A 22,926-nucleotide genomic window follows, 5' to 3' on the forward strand; every position below is an offset into this window, starting at 1 on the left:
AATGGCTTCCATCTTCAGTGTCTGCGGTGTATTCTTGACATTTCGTGGAAGAAACAGGTCCCTCAGAAGCCAAGATGCCAAGCATTCCAGCATTCATCAAGCAAAGCAAACTGCACTGGCTCAGACTTGTGCACAGGATGAATGATGGCTGCATTCCAAAGAAGGTACAGAAGGTGGCTTGAGCCCAGAAACTAGCGGAGCAGTCAAACCTCCATCTTAAGGATGCTAGTAAAAGGGATGTGAAATCTTTTAGCATCATTTCCAGCAGGGGAGAATATGTGGCTGAATACACAAGCAAGTGACAGCATTGGTTGTGGTTAGGGTTGAGCTAGCAAGATTACCCGTGCCTTTAACATTTCCACGGTAAATGTTAGGACTGTAAGGCCACAGGTTTTCGTCACTTACATGAATAGCCAAACGTAGACCATTTATTATTTGAAATCTAAGTGGTGTTTATCAGGAAATCATGGAGAGAGTTGGGGAGAGTTCCTTGTGGACTGTATGCTCCAGTTTTAAAAAGCAAAAGCAAGTAGAGATTGTGTGGACTTTCTGTAGTTCAGGAGATCATGGAGGGAGTTGGAGACAGTTCCTTGTGGACTTCACACACAAGTTTTAAAAAGTAGTTGGGGCCTGTCGGGACATTCTGCAGAGCAGGAGATTGCTTGGATTATTGTTAACTTAGCAAGGCCCAATTAAATGAAGGTAGGTTTAAGTGGAGTGACCATTGTTGGAGTGGGCCAGGTTTACAGTGGGAGGCTTTGGCTCAACAGGCGAAAAGGGGTGCAGGTGAAAGGTGCTGAGCCAATTGGAACCATTTGTTTGATTGTAGAAATTAGGCTTGAGAAGCTAGAGCCAAGTCATTGAGGAGAGGCTGAATAGGTGATCTAGGTGAGTGTGAAACTCAAAGGATTCAGAGGGAAGGTAGAAATAAGGCTTTTTTTGTCTGTAGATCCTTAGTCCAGTGTAGGCAAGATGGTAGTTAAGTCAGTGGTATGCTCCTCTTGTAAGATGAGGGATTTCAGCATACCTAGCAGCCCCCCTGATGACTACATCTACAGGAAATGTACTCAACTTCATCTCCTGACTGACCAAGTCCTTAGGACCATCGAGGAAGCTAAAAATCTCATAGATGACACTTTTATAGATGGTCACAGCCAGAGTTCAGGCTTCAGATAGTAGATGGGTGAGCACCAAGTAAAGTAAGGGGAGTAAGTAGTCACCACAGAGTTTCCATGTGGCCATTCCCCTCAGCAACAAGTCTACCCCTTTGGATACGGCTGGGGAGGATGACCTATCAAAGCATAGCAGCAGTCAGCCCGCTGGTACTTTGGCCAGCTCTGAGGCTGAGCAGAATGGGTAAAGTCAGGCCGAGCGATAGTGATAGGAGACTGGATAGTTAGAAGACAGAGGGTAGTGGTTGAAGAAACTTATTCTAGCTGGAAGTCTGTAATTAGTGGTGTTCCACAGGGATCTGTACTGGGGCCTCTACTGTTTGTGATGCATATAAGTGACCTAGATGAAAATGTAGATGAGTGGGTTAGTAAGTTTGAAGATGATATGAAGATCGGTGGTGTTGTGGATAGCTTAGAAAACTGGCAAAGAATACTGTGGTATATACAGTAGATCAGTTGCAGATACGGATGGAGAAATGGCGGATGGAGTTTAACATGGCCAAATGTGAAGTGTTACACCTTGGTGGGTCAAATGCAAAGAGACAGCACACTGTTAAGGGCAAAACTCCAAACAGTGCTGATGAGCAGAGGTAGCTTGGGGTCCAAGTTCAGAGCACCCTGAAAGTAGCTACACATGGTGATAGGCTGGTTAAGAAGGCAGATGACATGCTTGCTTTTATTAGTTGAGGCACTAAGTTCAAATGTCAGGAAGTTACGTTGCAACTTTATAAAGATCCATTTGGCTGCATCTGGAGTATTGCATGCAGTTCTGATCACTCCAATATAGGAAGGACGTTGAGGCTTTGAAGAGGGTACAGAAAAGGTTTAGCAGGATGATGCCTGAATTAGAAGGCATGTGCTATAGCGAGAGGTTGCGCAAACTTGGGTTGTTTTCTGTGGGGCATTGGAGCCTGTAAAGAGATCTGATAGGGGTTTATAAGATTATGAGAGGCATAGACAGAGTAGAGAGGCCCTACCTTTTCCCTGGGTTGAAATGTCTAATACCTGAGGCATGCATCTAAGGTGAGAGGGAGAGGTGATGGAAAAAGTTTTTTACACAGTGAGTGTTGGGTGTCTGGAATGTGCTGCCTGGGTTAGTGGTAGAGGCAGAATCATTAGGAACTTTTAAGATACATTTTAGATTGGTACATTAATGGGAAATGGAAGGATATGTACATAGTACAGGCAGAGGGGATTAGCTTAGTTGGCCATTTGATTACCATTAATTGGTTAGGCGCAACATTGTGGGCTGAAGGGCCTGTTACTGTGCTGTAATCTTCTACGCCCCATGTTCTAGTCTAGCATTGTAATAATGTGATCCTGTAATCACTGAATAAATCTTCAGAAAAGAAATAAAGAACAGCCGAAGATGCTTTCAATTGTGGCACTTGAGGCCGATACTTTAATTCCAGAATAAACAGCAGTGGAAATGCGATATGTATTTTGTGAAATGGTCTCACCACAGCCTAAAAGCAACACGTTTAGACGATGGTTGGACCATAGGCAATCATCACACTTAGTTGGAAGGATTCCAGCTAACCAGTTTAGTTTGTCACCAAGCACTTCAAAATAGTTTGGAGTCATACATCACAGAAACATCCTGTCAGTGCTGACCACCAGCTACCGATTTATGCAAATCCCATTTGCCAGTGCTTGCTTTTAAAATCATCGTCACATTTATTTGGGAAAAATGACCATGGCATATTGAAAATCACAATATAATTTAAGTGCCAGGAACTTGACTTTGAATAATTTAAAGTGAATAGCAGCTTCTGACCACTGCAACACTCCGAAGCTGACCAATAGGAATAATCTTTTTAATTGCATGGATGAGAATAGGGAACTAGACCAAGCAGGCCCAGAATTGACCAAACCGCATCTTTCGGATTCAGTGCAGGTGCTGATGAGGAAAAGAAGGAGAGTGGTAAGAGAAATACTATACATTGACGATGGCCTTGGTGTCGCTTCATATTGAACGCATCAACTTCATCTACTTACACCCTGCCCTTAAATTCATTTAGTCCATTTCTGACTCCTCTCTCCCTTTTTTTAAATCTCCCTGTCTCCATCTCAGGGGACAAACTATCTACCAATATCTTTTAGGAACCTATGGATTCCCACAGCTACCTTTCCACCTTTCTCCTGTAAAAATGCCATTCCCTTTGCTCATTTCCTTCATCTCCACTGTATCTATTCTCAGGATGAAGATTTCCTTTCCAGGATTTCCCTTCCTCCATAACTGATGCTGCACTTGCTCGCATTTCCTCTATTTCCCAGACATCTACACTCACTCCATTTTCCTGCTGTCTTAACAAGGGAAGAGTTCTGTTGTCCTCACTTAACACCCCATGAGCCTCTGCATCCAATGTCATTCTCCACAACTTCTGCCATCTCCAATGAGACCCTACCACTAAACATATCTTTATCTCCCTCCCACTCTCTGCTTCAGCAGGGATCAATCCCTCTGTGATTCCCTCGTCCATTTGTCCCTCCACACTAATCTCCTTCCTGCCACTTATCCCTGCAAATAGCGGATATGCTACATCTGTCCATTCAATTCCTCCCACACCTCTATTCATGGCCCTTAATTGTCCTTCCAGGTGAGGCAACACCTCACCTGAAAAGCTGTTGGGGTTATCTGCTGTATCCAGCATTCCCGATGTGGCCTCTTCTATGTTGGTGAGACCTAACATAGATTTGGCGACCGCTTTGTTGAGCACCTCCTCTCCATCTGCAAAAGGCGGGATTTCCTGCTGACCATCCATTTCAATTCCATTCCCCACTAATATTCTGACATGTCAGTCCATTGCCTCCTCTTCTGCCATGAAGTGGCCACTCTCAAGTTGGAGGAACATCACCTCTTATTCTGTCTACATAGACTCCACCTGATGGCATGAACTTCTGGTAACGTTCTCCCCCTCCCCCTTCCCTCTTCAATTTCCCATGCTGGTCTCTTAACTCTTCTCCTCACCTGTCTATCAACTCCTCCTGGAGCCCCTCCTCCTTCTCTTTCTCCCATGGTCCACTGTCCTCTCTTATAAGATTCCTTCTTCTCCAACCCTTTACATTTTCCCAGCGTTTTACTACTTCAGCCCTTCATCGCCCCCCCACCCACCTGATCTCACCTATCGCCTTCTTGCTTGCCTTCCTTTCCTCCCTCAACTTCTTCTGATACCTTGCCCCATCATTTCCTGCCCTGAAGGTTCTCAGCCTAAAATGTTAACTGTTCAGTCATTTCCATAGACGTTGGCTGACCTGGTGAGTTCCTCCAGCATTTCGTGTGTGTGTGTTTCTCTGAGCCAAATGGCAGGGTGCAGTCTTTGTCCTTCAGCATTTCAAACAGCCCTGTGCTACTGTCAGAGTGTGTGGGGGTTAAGTGGAGTGGACCTATGGTGTCTTGGATGGGAAAAGCATTTAACCTGGCAATAACTAGAAATACAGGGTTAAATTAATCAGCTTTGTACGTTTTGTTGAAAACTAGACTTGGAGATTGAATTGCAGTGTATCGCTGAGTGTAGTTTCCAGCTAAGTATACAGAGCTGATGAATTGGCCGGGCATCTCTTTTTGCTTCCAAGCTGGCTTGATGCTAGTGTGAGGTATGACCTTTACTTTATTATCCAGCAGAGAGCTTAAATAATGTGCATATGGGATCAGGTTCAATGAATAAGCTACTGCTGGAAAAAATAGGAATGCCTGTTGAACAGTGTTCAATCTGCATGATGTATACTGTATATTTCTTTGAAATGTTTCACTGGTGGTTACATAATCTCATGGGTAAATGGAGTTGGTGCAAGTTTGTTTATTTATTTAGCGATACAGTGTTGCGTAGTCCCTTCCGGTCCTTTGAGCCACACCACTCTAGCAATCTCACAACTCCGATTACCTCTAGCCTAACCCCAGGACAATTTGCAGTGAACAATTAACCTACCTGGTATGTTTTTGGACTGTGGGTGGAATCTGGAGCACCTGGGCAAAATCCACACATTCCACGGGGAGGACGTTCAGAGACTCCTTCCAGAGCAGCACTGGAATTGAACTCAGAACGCCGGAACGCGCCAAGTCGTAATAGTACCGCGCTAACCATTGTGCAACCATTATGCTAAGTAATTAAGAGTCATTGTTCCCATGGTGTCAATAAAATCATACTTGCATATACATGTTAAGAAGGTGAGCAAAACTGAGTGTACTTCTCAAAGTGCTTTGATATGGTAAATTGGTGACTATGCCACTTTTTAGCAGGCTGATGCTAATATGTGACATGCATGGATCACATATCAACACCTCCTGAGTTTAGTAGTTCTTATTAATTCTGTTACCAGCATGATATGTTAATAAGGTCATATTTAAAACTACTTTGCGCATAAATTTATGTGCATGTCAGCTGGGTTAGTGTTTCTTCTGGGAATGGGAGCGTGTCTGCGGAGCAGGAGGTCGCAGAGAGAGTTGGAGTTAGTTCCTTGTGGAGCTTACATGCCTGTTTTCAAAAGTGAACGGGGCCCATCAAGACTTATCTGAGGATTGGGAGATTGCTTGGGATATTAGCTACTTAGCAAGGACCAATAAAAACAAGTGAGGTGTAAGTGAAGTGGCCTTTGTGGGAATGGCCATTGTCTGAGTGGGCCAAGGTTAGAGTGGGAGGCTTTGGCTCAACAAGCTTTGGCAAAAATGGGCGGAGACTCTAAGTAAATTTCTAGTAAGTTAACTTTTTCTCTTTCTTTGTCTGTTAGTACATAGCCAGTGGTTGAGAATGGATCCAGGGATAGTGGTATGTTTTTTGTGTGAGATGAGGCAATTCCTGGAGACCCCCACTCTCCCTGATAGCTATGTCTGCATGAAATGCATTGACTTGCATTCGTTAGGGACTATGTTAAGGAATTGGTGCTGCAGCTTGATGACTTTTGGCTCACACGGGAGAATGGGGAAGTGATAAATAGAAGCTACAAGGAAGTTCTATTGCTAGATACAGAGACTAGACATACATACAGTCTCACACATTTTGAGGCAAAGTCACACATGTTATAAGTTCCAAGGTGTGAAATAAAAGGTTTATAAGTCTATGTTAGTAAAAGGAAATACACTGCTGTTAGTATTGTAAGATACAATGCAGAATACAATATAAGATTTTTTTTAGTTTATGTCATAGTTGTTGCACTGTAAGAAGGGCATACCTAGAGGCATTGTTTGGGTAATTCACAGTGCTGTAAAAAGAAAAAAAAGTCTTGAGAAGGGGGATGTAATGTATTGTGTGAGTATTCGTGGTGTCAGAAAGCGTATGACGTCAGCACATAGAGAAGTAAAAATGGAAGTCTGGTGAATAAACGTGGTTGTTCAATCTACAGCGGTGTCCGAGTCACATCAATATTACATGGTTGTAGGTAACTGAATGACTGACAGGAGAGGGAAAGGGAAGAGACAGCTGGTACAGAGTACCCCTGTAGTCATTTCCCTCAATTATAAATGTACCACTTTGGATACTGTTGGGAAGGGGGTGGAGGCCACCATAGCTGGGTCTCTGTTACTGAGTCTGGCTCTGTGGCTCAGAAGGGAAGGCCTAAAAAGTCGACTGTTTATTCATTTCCATAGATGCTGCCTGATCTGCTGAGCTCCTCCAGCATTTTGTGTGTGTTGTCTTCTAGTTTTGGATTAGAAGGTGTTTTCAATATGCAAATTAAAGCCGAATTGTACATTTAACAGCTTTGAGCCAGACTGTGTGTGCTCACGATGCTTGTACTAGTACAGAGAAGTTCAACCCACAGCACTTAAAAGGATCACCGAAGGTTGCTTAAAAACATGACATATCTTTCAACATATTTTTTAATGGGGCAAGGAAGAACATTCCTTTTGCTTAAAATCCACTTCAAAGCTCTTCTGGCAACCAATGCTGATAGCCCCCATACCCAGCAATCACACACTAGTTTGTATATTCTATGTATCAACAACACTAAACAGGATATTGATGATAAAGATCACTCAGGAAATCTTGCTTGCAGTGCTCCTGTATGGATAATGGATCAAGTAAAGCTTGCATTCAGATCCTGCAAGCACCCGGGACATGCTCTTTTCCCACTGTTACCATCAGGTAGGAGGTACAGTGCCTGAAAGCACCCATTCAGCAATTCAGGAACAGCTCCTTCCCCTCTGCCATCCGATTCCTAAATAGACATTGAACTCGTGAACACTACTCACTTTTGTAATATATATTATCTCTGCTATTGCACAATTTTTAATCTATTCAATATACATGTACATATACTGTTATTTATTTATTTATTTATCCTCTATATTATGTATTACATTGAACTGCTGCTGCAAGTTAACAAATTTCACAACACATGCTGGTGATAATAAACCTGATTCTGGATGATTAAACTATTGATATATTTAGTCACAGCTTAGTCAAAGTATAGGTGGAATGGGAGAAAAGGATTATTAAAAATTTCTAGAACTTGTGTTTCTTTTTGTCCTGAAGAATGTCTAATATTTCTGTACTTCTGACAGCTATTAAATAGTGTGATTGAACGTTTCTATAAAACAGCAAATTACTACGTTTGTACATTCAGAGGAAGAAATACCATTTTGGAGATACACTTTTCTTTAAATACTTTAAATTTCATGAAAAATACTTCCCTACATTTGAAATACATTCTACATAATAACATGAGAAAGTCAAAAGAGATGCTGGAACTCCATCCACATTGCAGACAAAGACAGTCATCTATGTGTGGTCTTTGTATGTGCTCTTGGAATCATCATTTTGAAACACTTTTTGATCAGAAGAACAAATGGAGTTTCAGATTTCATGAATTTATATATCACAAGGATCAATAAACATTCTCAAGAATTGAGAAAACAAATAATTTCCTCAAATCAGAAGCTAAATAGTTAAAGGAATAGGTGATTCAGTTGCAAAGACATAAACTATTTAAGCAAAATCAGAAGTCTTGTTCTCTGCATAGAAGAATGAATGCTTTTGATTCTAACAAACCTGGAACTAGTATGTAGGGGGCATCAGTTGAAATGTAATTATTTGCAGTATCAATAGCCTGCAAAGCAAAATTTAAAATGCATATTCAGGGCATGGAAAGGTTAACTGGTTTTATCCTTTAAGTCAGCCTCAGATAGTTATACACTTTCTCCAGTTTCAGCAAAAGTTAAGTGTTCTCACATGACTGTGCAATGCAATATTCCTGTAGGTTGAGTTAATGATACCTTTGACTTCTTAGGCAAACGAGTCACCAAAAGGCGTATAATACTGATAGAAAGTTCTATACAAAGCATCTCCTGACAGTAAAATAGGGCAGAATTGTTTTTAATGTACTGCTGGACAAATGTCTAAACTTACATTTCTGATGCATTTATTCAAATTATGCCAAGTCTGATAATCTACACATTCTTCCATATGATTCTTGGGCTTTACTGAAAGGATGATTGCAGGAGGTAGTGAGAGCTGATCTCCACACAGTGGAGGAATGGAGTAATGAGGAAGAACACAGTGTGTAAAACTGTACAGCAGCTTGGGGTAAGCAAGTAGATGCAGAGGAAAATGATCATTACGTATACTTTTAATTCTGAAGTAGGGCACTTTTTAAAAACTTTTTTTCCTTCTATGTTATGTATTTTATTGAACCGCTGCTGCTAAGTTAACAAATCCCACAACACATGCCGGTGATGATAAACCTGCTTCTGATTCTGATTCTGAAATTTAAAAAAAAGTTTTAGTGAAGACATTTGTGAAGCATGAACTATCAAAAAAAACCTGAATTTCATTACCTTGACATGCCTCTGTATCAGAAGGTTGCTGGTTTCACTTCTGCTCTAGGTTTTGGTTATATATTCTATCTTGACATTGCACACAATATAAATGCTATTAAATAAGTTTATTCATGATTCAGCTGAATATCTAGTTCCAAAGATCTGCAAACATTTTTTCCATGAATCAACAAGACCAAGTTATAATTAATGCATCATGCATCCCATTGTTATATTAGGAATATTGCCATATGCAGAGTCTCTGCTCTTGTTCACTAAGAATCATTAATGGTGAAGGATACTCTTGTGAAAGAACGGAACCATGAGGAAGTAGAGGAAAGTAATTAGGAAAGTAATTATAGTTCTGGCATAGATCATGCTCTAGAAAAATCTTGCAACTCAAGAGGCACTCAAGGCGCCAGGCACTCATGCAGAAGTGCGGGAGTAGAACACACACATGTACAAATGTTGTACATAAATGCCTTTCTTCCATTAGTTTTACCTTCAAGAGGTTTGCCAGTAGGCTGGTGTGTTGTGGATTGTGGTAAAGAGACGGATATTGCTTGGGTGAGGCCCTGTGGGACGAGGAGTTGCATCAGGAAAGGTTCAGACTTGGGAGAATATGTTGAAACTGAGCATCAAGCCAGAAGGTTTGAAAGCTGAGCAACAAACAAAATGTTGGAGGAACCCTGAGTCAGGTAGTATCTGTGGGGGGGAAATAAGACTGTCGATGTTTCGTGTCGAGACTCTTCATCCGGCTCCAGGTTCCAGCATCTGCTACCTTTTGTGACTCCATAAGACACAGGAGTGGAATTAGGCCACGTGCCCCTTCAAGTATGCTCTGCCATTCCATCATGGCTGATTTATCACCCCTCTCAATTCCACATCTGGGCCCCGTAATCTTTGTCGCTATTGGTAATCTCAAATCTGTCAACCTCTGCTTTAAATATACCCAGTGACTTGGCCTCCACACCTGACTGTGGCAACGAAGTCCACAGACTCACAAACCTCTGTTAGAGAAATTCCTCCTCATCTCTGCTTAAAGAGATGTCTTTGTATCCTGAGGCTCCTCCACTACAGGAAGCATGTCCACCCTGTCTAAGCCTTTTAATATTTGATAGGTTTTAATAAGATTCTTTCCCCCCCCCTTCCCCAATTCTTCTCAAGTCTAGAGAGTCCAACAGGCCCAGAGACATCAAATGCTTCTCATACATTAACTCTTCCATTTCCAGGACAATTCTCGTTCCATTTAGGAGTGAAGTAGAACCAAGGATCACAGAGGCAATCAGGAGAAGGAGTATGTAACTAGGGAAATGATCAGGTTGGAGCTGGGACTGGATGCATTGTCAGATGAAAGAACGGGAGTCTCAATAATGTCAGAGAGTTGAGTGAGAATGTACCAAGGACAGTAGTAGAGAAGTAGTAGAAATCTCAGCCATGTTACTGAGATTTGCTAATATGAGACTAACCACTGTGATTAGTGTGCTGCAGACACACAATAGAATTTTGTGCAAGTGACGCGCAATACGTGTTTCATGATTTCATGCACTTATGCTCGTGTGTGCCAAACACATGGAAATCCAAAGTTTGGACTATTTCCAATGAGAGTGTTTTCAAAAAAGGCTTATAATAGACCACACCTAAAACATTGAAATGTTTCTTCAATACTCACTGGAAAATAAATTCAGCAATAATGGATCTTACCAAGCAATTTGTTTTATTACCTATAATCAAAATAATGAATTATTTGTAAAGCTATCATTTTCGTATCACACTTTACAAACTGAATTATTATTTATTTTTGTACTAATTTTCCCTGGGTTTAAACTTTTGAAAAATGTCTTCACCATCTTCAATATGCCACACAAGGCTTGAAATAGTCATATTTTCATGTGGGAATCACTGGTACCGTCAATGAAGGGAGTAGGTGTTCCTGCTAGAAGCTCATCTTCGCAAAATTGTATTTCTGGAAACTTTCTGGAGAGGGAGGTACCATTCTCCTGTTGATTTATCTGATGTCACTAAACCTCTTATACTTTATTTCTTGACTCTATTGTGGTACTTCACTGTGGTCAAAGCCTTTCATTCCTTGGCACAGTGCAGAAAACCACGTTCTTGCAAGAGTGGCCTTGATTCCACAACCATCAGGCTTTAATAATATTCCATTTCATCAGTTATAAATTATGCTTCAGAATCAGAATCATGTTTAATATCACAGGCATAGGCCATGAAATTTGTTGTTTTGTGGCAGCATAATACATAAACACATAACAATAAAAACTATAAATAAATAAACACACACACACACATATATGTATATATAGGGCGCCTAAGACTTTTGCATGGCACTGTAGTAATTTTATGTATTGCACTGTATAAAACAATTCATAGTCATAGTCATACTTTATTGATCCCGGGGGAAATTGGTTTTCGTTACAGTTGCACCATAAATAATAAATAGTAATAGAACCATAAATAGTTAAATAGTAATATGTAAATTATGCCAGTAAATTATGAAATAAGTCCAGGACCAGCCTATCGGCTCAGGGTGTCTGACCTTCCAAGGGAGGAGTTGCAAAGTTTGATGGCCACAGGCAGGAATGACTTCCTATGACGCTCTGTGCTGCATCTGGGTGGAATGAGTCTCTGGCTGAATGTACTCCTGTACTCCTGTTCATGATATACTCTGTGTGAGTGATGATAAACCTGATTCTGTTATGGATCTCTATTGTGGACTGTGGGTGGGAAGGAGGCGGGGAGAAGAGAATGATGGTTGGGAAAAGGGGAAAGGACAGGGGTGAGGGGAAGCTCTTCTGTATTGATCAATAAACCAATTGCTTGGAATCAAATGACCTTCCCTGATGTCTCAGTGTTGGGTGTGTCCTCACCCACTCTACCCTTGCTATTCCTAATATCATTATAAGGGGAAGGGAGGGAACGTTGACTCAGACCAAGAGAGGCCTGCGTCGGGCCTTTTCATACCTGACAAGGCGCAGATTGGAAGTCTGTGTGGGGCGCCATTCCTCGCACAGACACTAGAGCAATGTGTGACTAAATGCCTTGCTCAAGGACACAAATACGCTGCCACAGCTGAGGCTTGAAATAGCGACCTTCAGATCACTAGACGAATGTCTTAACCACTTGGCCACGTGCCCAACATCATTATAAAATAGTGCAAAAAGTGAGGAAAAATATTGAAGTAGTGTTCACAGGTTCATTGTCCATTCAGAAATCTGATGGTGGAGTGGTGAAGGTGAAGAAGCTGTTCTTGAAAGGTTGACTGTGTGTCTCCAGGCTCCTGTACCTCCTCCTTGATGGTAGCAATGAGAAGAGGGCATGTCCTGGGTGATGGGGGTCCTTAATGATGGATGCCACCTGTTTGAGACGTCAATGTTGCAGAGGCTAGTGCCCATAATGGAAATGGCTGAGTTTACAACTTCCTGCAGCTTTTCTGATCTTGTGCAGTGCCTCCCCATACTAAATGGTGATGTAACCAATGAGAATGCTTTGCACGATACATCTATAGAAATCGCCTGTAAGCTCTGCCAGAGCTGACATACATCCAATTCTGTCTCTAAACTCAATCAAAATTGTTTTTGCACCCTTAAAATAATCTTTTAAGGGCTGTACTTCAACTTCTTCTATAGATCTGGATCACCAGTCTCGAATGCTACAGATCTAGTCCGCAGCATTCTATGAATCTCCTGGTTTATTTTCAGCTTTTGGTTTGGGTACATCTGATACTTTTTCGAAGGCACACACTTATCCACACAGGTCGTGATGAAGTCGGTGACAGCTGTAATGTATTCATTCAGAGTCGAAGATGAATCCCTGAATTTTGCCACTTAATGGCCAATCCTAACAATATGGTTGCCTCACTGAATATCATAACCTTAATATTGGTTCTCAGTAAGTTGAGGTAGTTCATTTGTGTTCCCTCACACAAGTTGCAGTGGCTTTTTGATGAAATGTACACAACTATTTACAATGTTTTCCCCAAATCCTGATCAAATGTTATGAAGCCCAGGCTAACTCTCATTGGGGCACATTTCCTTTTAATAAACTGTTAATAGTTTTCTGGTTGACTAGATTAGCTCCCACTGTCACATTCAGCTGCATTCAAACAAACACTTGTCATAGTCCACTTGGTCTAATCACCAGTAGAGTCATTCCTTATGATCCTCTTTGCAAATCAGACCCCAAGGATGGGCAAAGCTAAAAATTTCATGTTACGATTTTTGAGGGAATTGTTATGGTAAACCCAGTTGATCGACTGTTCTCAGGTACAGTACTCCTATGTAATTTGGTAATCCCTGCTATAATCCCTTCCCACATACAATCATGATACTTCTGATGCCATGTCACTTTGGTTGGCCTTGATTGTGGTGAGGATAAGGCTCAGGCTGGCTTGTCTGCTACTGCAGTTCAGGTGGGATGATGCTGGAGGCATTGTGGTATGAAGCCTGCACTCGGTTGGGAGGTGACCTCTCCCGTCAGTGCTGCCTTCCAGTGTTTGAATGACCAAAGGACAGGCTGGATTGCCAGGAGATGTACCATCAATTTTTGTATCACTCAGGAACTTGGACTATTCATGTGTTTTTTTTTTGGCGTAATTTTGTGAGTTTTCTTTTTCTCTCTCACTATTTTGAATATATGCTATGCATCAGGGCCCCAGAGGAATGCTGTCTTGTTTAACTGTGTCCATGTATGGTCTGGATGATAATTAAACTTGATTTGATTTGATGGAAAGATGCTTGGTTTTGGATGCACCATGATTCCAAATATTGGATCCCCAATGCCTGCCAGGAACCTTTGCAGAAATCACCTTACCGAATCTACAGAACTGCAGGGCCCCTGCCTTTCTGTCAACAATTAAATAGACAGTTAGTCAGTAAACAAAACACTCAGAAATTCACGACAGAAACCTCCATGCATCAAGCTGTATCTGTTCCGGGATAAACAAGTGAGGTTTGTTGAGAAAAATGAGATGCAGCAAAAATTGCAGGATTTATAATGACTCAATATAATTGATACCAATGAGTCAAGAGTGCCTTAGAATTGTAGAGACCAGAGAGATGAGTGAGGGGGAAAGAAAAGTAGAGGTGAAATACAGTACTTGCTGCCCCAAATGCCTTCAACAATTAAAATGCAGGCATGTATGGAAAATATGAATTATTTACTTTTGTGATTCTGTGTAAAATTGAATACTACATCTGCATTGAACTCGCAAACACGAGGAATTCTACAGATGCTGGAAATTCAAGCAACTCACTTCAAAGTTGCTGGTAAACGCAGCAGGCCAGTCAGCATCTCTAGGAGGAGGTACAGTCGACGTTTCGGGCCGAGACCCTTCGTCAGGACCAACTTAGTCCTGACCAAGGGTCTTGGCCCGAAACGTCGACTGTAACTCTTCCTAGAGATACTGCCTGGCCTGCTGCATTTACCAGCAACTTTGATGTGTGTTGTCTGCATTGAACTGCTTGGTTTCTTCCTTCTGTCCTGTTTGTGTTGGCAGCTTTTTATGATGGTAGCAACTGTCTACCCTTCTGCAGCAGGAAGTCTTACCCTCAGCGGTGAGAAGAGTTGTTTTTCACCTTGTACCCTCAGGAATATTCCTACTCTGGAAGCTTAGGTAATTGCAAGATGAAATCTGATCCATTATTAACATGGGTAAGAGCCACTTTGGTTGTATGAAGCCAGGTTTTGTCAGGACTGTATAATTCATATTATTTTTGCTATTATATACCATGCTGTAAGAATTTGCATTTTATGCAGTGTTTTCATTTCTTCAGGTTCTGGAGAAACTCAGCAAGTCAGATGGCATCTAGAATGGAGTAAAGATTGATGTTTCGGGCCGACACCCTTCATCAGTGCTTTCTGTGCCTTCTAAACTATTTGCACAGAAAACTTCTTGGAAATCCTCTTGCTTTTCTATGTACATCTCTGTCTGTCTGTCAATCAATCCATTCCTCTTCACATCCTTTAGGATGTTAGTTCCAGGCCAAGTCAACCCCTTACTTATTCACATGAAGACTTTGACACACATCAAAACCGATGTATTCACAACAAATTCTAAAGTGCATTTTTCTTTGCAAAAGGTTTCTTTTTTTTAACATATTGTATTTTAACTCAAATTCCTCTTCAATTTAATAATTACTGGGTACTTAGATGTACTTTGTATTTTCAAATATTTTTAGAAAATACTAACAGCAGTTCTGCTCCACTAAAACAACTAATTCATTAAAACTATATGTCACAGCAAATTGCATTTCTACGGAATGAATATATTACCTTAAAATTACATCTATCACTATATTATTTAAACAAATCAGTACAGCACTGGTAAGAATTTATACACAAGAAAGAAGGTCTATCATTAATCAACCATTGGAGGTGTGTAAAGGAGGTGCGATAAGTGAATAGAGAAATCCAGAGTATATTCTTGTAACCTATCTAAAGGTTCCATTAGCAAATGCTTTTAATCATCCCTCATAAAAATCCAAGTGTTCTGCACTAAAATAAAAAAAACAATAGCATTACAATATTTCTCTTTATTCAGAATTATGTGAATGATCAAATATTCTATGCATTTTCATACATTTCTCCAATATTCCTCTCTTATAATATTGAGCATTACTGGGCATATCATACAAAACGTGCATATTTGGAAAGCTGCAATGAACACTTTTTAAAATTAACTAAGAATTACCCTTGCTACAATATTCCTAGGTTTTGGATTATGGAAATGTAGACCTGCAATAAAGCAACAAGTTGCTGGTTTGAACAAATAAACATTTCTATTGAAACATAGGTTGATGCAATAATTAGTTAATTCATTTTTGCTTTTAAAAGACTGCTGAAAAGGTGATTTTGCATTCCATATCTATTTCTATCAGGACTCTAGCAACTAAACAAACATATTTTAGCACTGTAAACAGATTTTTTTTTGCACAGAAACAAGTTTCCTTTATAGTAAAGTCATATACTACAAGTGATTTGCAGAAAAAAAATCAATACAACCATGAAATACAACTGACACAACAAAAGGTACTCCATGCTACATTGAACCTGCAGTTTTCAAAAGATAATTTATTTAAAAATGTACACAAACATGTCCAATTTCTTAAGGATAAGGCAAGGCTCAAAACAATCAATCACCAATGATGCCTGCAAAGTGATTTTTTTAGGCTCACAGATTATGGTTACCATAATGACAATACCTGTATATGTTCTGCATAAGTTGCACATCTTTTTGCCTACTTCTGTGCTGACATTTATCTTCAGTATGATTCCACCAATAGTTTCCATTCCGAACGTTTTGTATAATGTAGAGGAGATTTTCCACTGCTTGACATTTCCTTTAAACTGTGTCATTCAGTTTATGATTCATCAGGCCAATACTCACACAAGAGTCTCTGTCACCTCTGAGATAATGCAAGGATGAGAGGCAGCAGCAGAATTGCACGGCAAGATCCTAAACCCAGTACACCTCCACATTCTCTGGCATTTTCCTAAAAATGATGAAAATTGTTTCAAGTCTATAAAAGGGTAAGTAAAACTAATAACAAAGGGACAGATAAGGATTGGCTCTTTTCACTGGTTTGTGAATATTAATGATATTACTAATGTGAAGACTAGTGATCCTATTGGAACTTGAGCTGAGTCCCCTGGTTTCCTGTCAGAAGCACCACCTGTGTCCAACTGCTCAGCTGGTCTGCTTTGCCGCCTCCGTGCCCAATTACGCCAAGACTTTCTTCGTTGCTCTAACATCTTCCACTATCTATAAACTTTATTTTACATCACCAATCATACCTGGTCCCACTGACATTAATTGTCTCCACTAATATACCAAATTAATTGCCCTTTTTCTCAATAGGTTTCTGTCTCATTACCTATCCTGCCCGACAAGCCCAACTCTAAATTCTTTCTTTTTTTAAGTTTAGATTGATGCAACGTCCCTCTTCACTACAGCATCTTCAACCTCCCACATATGATGCCTGCATTCTCCTACTCAGACTGTACATATCTCTCTGCTTGAGTTCTCGGCCAACACCCCTCATCTCAATTTTCCCCACCTTTAATACATTGCACAAGATTAATCCTTTTAGAACATAGAACATAGAAATCTACAGCACATTACAGGCCCTTGGCCCACAATGTTGTGCCGACCATGTAACCTACTCTAGAACCTGCCTAGAATTTCCCTACCGCATAGCCCTCTGTTTTTCTAAGCTCCATGTATCCATCTAAGAGTCTCTTAAAAGACCCTATTGTATCAGCCTCTACGACCATCATTGGCAGTACATTCAATGCACCTACCTCTCTTTGTGTGAAGAACTTATCTCTGACATTCCCCTTGTACCTACTTCCAATGACCTTAAAACTATGTCTTCTCGTGTTTGCTACTTATTAATCTGTTAGCTACTTATTCTAAAATCTTTCTAATTGCAGTTCCTGTAAAGATGATGTTTGTCCTGTAGTTCAATGCATTATTACAAGCTTTAGATATAAACTTTATCTTGATAGAATCAGATATTGAACTACTATCTAATAATTTCAATCACAAGAGAAACAGTTACATTTAGTTTTACTGCCTCCTCATTTAGATCAAAGAGGGCAATAAGAATCTTTGTAGGACATCAAAGGTCACACCTAACATATGAATTTATTGAGATACAGCACAGAAGTGGCCCGACCAGCCCTTTGAGCTGTGCAGCCCAGAACCACCACCCCCGCCCCCCCCCGACTTAACCCTAGCCTAATTATGGGACAATTTACAATGACCTATTAACCTACTAACCAGTATGTCTTTGGACTTTAGGTTTCCTTTGGAGCACCCAGAGGAAACCCACGCGATCACAGGGAGGGCATACAAACTTCTTACAGACAGCAGCGGGATTGAACCCGCGTCACTGGTACTGTAAAACTTTGTGCTGAAATAACCTCTTCAGTAATTCAGAGGCTTTCCCCTTGTTGCTCTGTGTTATGTACTTGGCAACCATGATTGAATAGTTTCTGCTGAAACATTTTAAAAATTGAACAATTATGATTGAGCTGGAAATAGAGACTGTAGAAAATATTTTTGCTACACTCATTCATCAGCTACTTCGAATTCTCAGCACATTCATCTCTATTGTGAGTTCACAAATCAAAGCATATTTAATTTTTACTCCATTCAAAAAAGTGCTGCTTCCTGCCCGCTCAAATCTCTACTGAGTATACCTCTCTGACAGGTGAATAGGAAACAATGAAAGTTATCATTGCTATCTAGTTATCACCTCTACTCTTCTCCCCCTTCCCATCGGGAAGAAGATACAAAAGTCTGAAATTACATACATTATGTTCAAGGACAGCTTCTACCTCGCTGTGACAAGACGATTGAATAGTCCCATTGAGCAGAAAGGTGGACCTTTGACCTCACAATTGACCTTGTTTTGATTTTGCACTTGTCAACTCTCACTGCACTTTCTCTGTACCTGTTTCCCCTTGTACTACTGCGTAGTACCATTGTAATGAAGTGATTTGTATGGATGGTATGCCAAGTTTTATTTACTATCCCTCAGTATATGTGACAATAATATATCAATTTAATTACATAAGCTCAATTCACTGTCCCAATGTAATTAGCTGCATAGTTAATCATTTTGATTGTATTAAGCAAGTGTTAGTTATATGTTTTTAACTTCCATTGGAAGAAAGCGTAATTCCTATATAGAACAACAGGTTAACAATTATGTGCTGTCATTTCAGTGATCTGTTTCAAATATACTTGCTTACTTCGGCATGGAATGGATGACAGGAGTCCGGACGTCTTCTTATTTTCTGAGATCTGAGATGCTCACATTTCATGGATTCATTATGTTCACTGCAGTTAAGGGATAAGATTTCATACACAGACAGACATCAGTTATGAATATATATATATTTTAAAATTACTGTATTTTAGTGCTAGTTTCTGACTGCGAGGCAACTAAACTGATTGGAAAATCATGTTAGGTTTCAAATTTAGGTTCAAGACGTTTTAGATATGATTCCACCCGGCCAACCTGACAGAGGGTGAAAACCCACAGAATTATCGGACAATGCCAAATAGAAACCAAATTTGGGTCGGTGGCATGAAGCAGAAGATAATTGTCAACATTTGATTTAGTGTCCACCAGGACTTTTGCTGTTTTGTTCTTCAGGGTTCAGTGCCAGATCCCATGTGTCTCATGATATATATCAATGTTTTAGACTTAAGTGCAGATACCATGTCCAAGGAGCTTACAGGGGATTTAATAAATGACTGAGAATGTTAGAGAGGTAAAATCTGCAGATGGCTGGAAAATCTCAATGGACTGAGATGGGATGTAGAGTGTATTACAGTCCAAAAAATATGAGGTAAGTCATTGAGAAGACAAAACAAGACACGGGAACATCTAATAAGTAGTAAGATTAGGCCACACTTGGAGTACTGTGTCCATTTCTGGTTGCCTCACTATAGGAAGGATGTGGAAGCATTGGAAAGGGTACAGAGGAGATATACCAGGATGCTGCCTGGTTTAGAGAGTATGGATTATGATCAGAGGTTAAAGGAGCTAGGGCTTTACTCTTTGGAGAGAAGGAAGATGACAGGAGACATGATAGAGGTATACAAGGTATTAAGAGGAATAGATAGAGCGGACAGCCAGAGCCTCTTCCCCGGGGCACCACTGCTCAATACAAAAGGACATGGCTTTAAGGTAAGGGGTGGGAAGTTCAAGGGGGATATTAGAGGAAGGTTTTTTACTCAGAGAGTGATTGGTGCGTGGGATACACTGCCTGAGTGAGTGGTGGAGGCAGATACACTAGTGAAGTTTAAGAGACTACTAGACAGGTATATGGAGGAATTTAAGGTGGGGGGTTATATAAGAAGCAGAGTTTAAGGGTCAGCACAACATTGTGGGCCGAAGGGCCTGTACTGTGCTGTACTATTCTATGTTCTAGGTTCCATGTTAAGATATGAAAAAGTATAAAAAAATGGAAGGATCTTGGCTTAAATCCTTAAAGGTACCAAAACACATAGGACTGGCCAAAAAGGCATGTGAGAAATCTTCCCTATTGTTACATGATTTTTTTATCTGGTATTGGGAAATGAAACTGGTCAGGTGTCAGACCTCTCAGTGGGAGAGCATTTTGGAGATAGTGATCACAATCCTATCTCCTTTACCATAGCATTGGAGAGGGATAGGAACAGACAAGTTAGGGAAGTGTTTAATTGGAGTAAGTGGAAATATCAGGCTATCAGGCAAGAATTTGGAAGCATAAATTGGGAACAGATGTTCTCAGGGAAATGTACGGAAGAAATGTGGCAAATGTTCAGGGGGATATTTGCATTGCGTTCTGCATAGGTACATTCCAATGAGACAGGGAAAGGATGGTAGGGTACAGGAACCGTGGTGTACAAAGGCTGTCATGAATCTAGTCAAGAAGAAAAGAAGAGCTTACAAAAGGTTCAAAAAACTAGGTAATGATAGAGATCTAGAATATTATAAGGCTAGAGGAAGGAGTTTAAGAAAGAAATTAGGAGAGTCAGAAGGGGCCATGAAAAGGCCTTGGTGGACAGGATAAAGGAAAACCCCAAGACATTCTACAAGTATGTGAAGAGCAAGAGGATAAGACGTGAAAGAATAGAACGGATCAAGTGTGACAGTGGAGACGTGTGTATGGAACCGGAGGAGATAGCAGAGGTACTTAATGAATACTTTGCTTCAGTATTCACTATGGAAAAGGATCTCGGTGATTGTAGGGATGAATTACAGCAGACTGAAAAGCTTGAGCATGTAGATATTAAGAAAGAGGGTGTGCTGGAGCTTTTGGAAAGCATCAAGTTGTATAAGACACTGGGACCAGATGAGATTCACCTCAGGCTATTGTGGGAGGCGAGGGAGAAGATTGCTGAGCCTCTGGTGATGATCTTTGCATCATCAGTGGGGACGGGAGAGGTTCCGGAGGATTGGAGGGTTGCGGATGTTGTTCCATTATTCAAGAAAGGGAGTAGAGAGAGCCCAGGAAATTATAGGCCAGTGAGTCTTACTTCAGTCGTTGGTAAGCTGATGGAGAAGATCCTGAGAGGCAGGATTTACGAACATTTGGAGAGGCAATATGATTAGGAATAGTCAGCATGGCTTTGTCAAAGGCAGATTGTGCCTTCTGAGCCTGATTGAATTTTTTGAGGACGTGACTAAACACATTGATGAAGGTAGAGCAGTAGATGTAGTGTATATGGATTTCAGCAAGGCATTTGACGTGATACCCCATGCAAGGCTTATTGAGAAAGGAAGGAGGCATGGGATCCAAGGGGACATTGCTTTGTGGATCCAGAAATGGCTTGCCCACAGAAGGCAAAGAATGGTTGTAGATGCGTCATATTCTGCATGGAGGTCGGTCACCAGTGGTGTGCCTCAGGGATCTGTTCTTGGACCCCCACTCTTCGTGATTCTTATAAATGACCTGGATGAGGAAGTGGAGGGATGGGTTAGTAAATTTGCTGATGACACAAAGGTTGGGGGTGTTGTGGATAGTGTGGAGGGCTATCAGAGGTTACTGCGGGACATCGACAGGATGCAAAACTGGGCTGAGAAATGGCAGAAGGAGTTCAACCCAGATGAGGTGGTTCATTTTGGTAGGTCAAATCTAATGACAGAATACAGTATTAATGGAAAGACTCTTTGCAGTGTGGAGGATCAGAGGGATCTTGGGGTCTGAGTCCATAAGACACTCAAAGCTGCTGCACAGGTTGACTCTATGGTTAAGAAAGCATACTTTGCATTGGCCTTCATCAATCGTGGGATTGAGTTTAGGAGCCGAGAGGTAATGTTGCACCTATATAGGACCCTGGTCAGACCCCACTTGCACTACTGTGCTCAGTTCTGGTCGCCTCATTACAGGAAGGATGTGGAAACCATAGAAAGGGTGCAGAGGAGATTTACAAGGATGTTGCCTGGATTGGGGAGCATGCCTTATGAAAACAGGTTGAGTGAACTCGGCCTTTTCTCCTTGGAGTGACGGAGAATGAGAAGTGACCTGATAGAGGTGTATAAGATGATGAGAGGCATTGATGGTGTGGATAGTCAGAGGTTTTTTCCCAGGGCTGAAGTGGCTAACACAAGAGAGCAGAGTTTTAAGGTGCTTGGAAGTAGGTTACACAGGAGATGTCAGGGGTAAGTTTTTTACACAGACAGTGGTGAGTGCGTGGAATGGGCTGCCAGCGACAGTGGTGGAGGCAGAAATGATAGGGTCTTTTAAGAGACTCCCGGACAGGCACATAGAGCTCAGAAAAATAGAGGGCTAAGGGTAACCCTAGGTAATTTTTGAGGTAAGGACATGTTTGGCACAGCTTTGTGGGCTGAAGGGCCTGTATTGTGCTGTAGGTTTTCTATGTTTCTATAATGTAATACAATATAATATAACATAAAACAAAATTAATTTTGCTCAATAATGGAATATAAAAACAAGCCAGTTATCTCAAAACTGTACAAAACACGAGCAAAGAGGATTTTTACCTATGGGAAATAAATGGATAGCCAACTTTCTTTTCTTTAGAACTGGAACATTGAGTGGAGGTGTCACTGAGGTGTATATGATTATGAGGAACCAAATAAATTGATAGGATGGGCCTATTTTCCTTGACGGCAGTCGGAAACCAGGGGAAAAGATTTAAAGTGATCGGCAAAGAAGAGGTGTGGAATTTCTTCACACACAAAAAGAGTGGCAGAGGTTTCGAAGCCATTGTCTAAGAGCTAAGATGGTGTCTAATGGCCAGAGTAAGATGTTGTACTTAAAAGCTTTTGGGATGAATATTTTAAATCCTGACTTATTTTAACTCGTGCTCTTTAAGTTAATCAAGACTCTGGAGATAAATACATAGTACCAATACAAATGCAGACACGAAGCTTATAATTTATTGTAAAAATTCATTGACTCATGAATATCTTTCTGGAAACGAAAGGAACAGTTCGTCCTTGATCCAGCCTTCTTTGCTCT

At 40.8% G+C, this 22,926-nt stretch overlaps 1 protein-coding gene across 5 annotated transcripts in view; it reads right to left on the reverse strand.

Moving 5' to 3' along the window:
- Positions 1 to 15,475: 15,475 nt before the first annotated feature.
- Positions 15,476 to 22,926, reverse strand: part of cacna2d3a (calcium channel, voltage-dependent, alpha 2/delta subunit 3a) — an 892,602-nt gene continuing 885,151 nt past the window's right edge. For all 5 annotated transcript variants that reach the window (XM_063068081.1, XM_063068079.1, XM_063068080.1 and 2 more), the window contains 2 exons: positions 18,700 to 18,779; positions 15,476 to 16,433 (listed from right to left, as the gene is read on the reverse strand). In XM_063068081.1, coding sequence (XP_062924151.1) covers positions 16,341 to 16,433; positions 18,700 to 18,779 — 173 coding nt within the window. In that variant the 3' untranslated portion in view covers positions 15,476 to 16,340. The remainder of the gene's footprint in view (positions 16,434 to 18,699; positions 18,780 to 22,926) is intronic.

The sequence above is a fragment of the Mobula hypostoma genome, chromosome 15, assembly GCF_963921235.1.
Source record: "Mobula hypostoma chromosome 15, sMobHyp1.1, whole genome shotgun sequence".
In the NCBI taxonomy this organism is placed as follows: Eukaryota; Metazoa; Chordata; class Chondrichthyes; order Myliobatiformes; family Myliobatidae; genus Mobula; species Mobula hypostoma.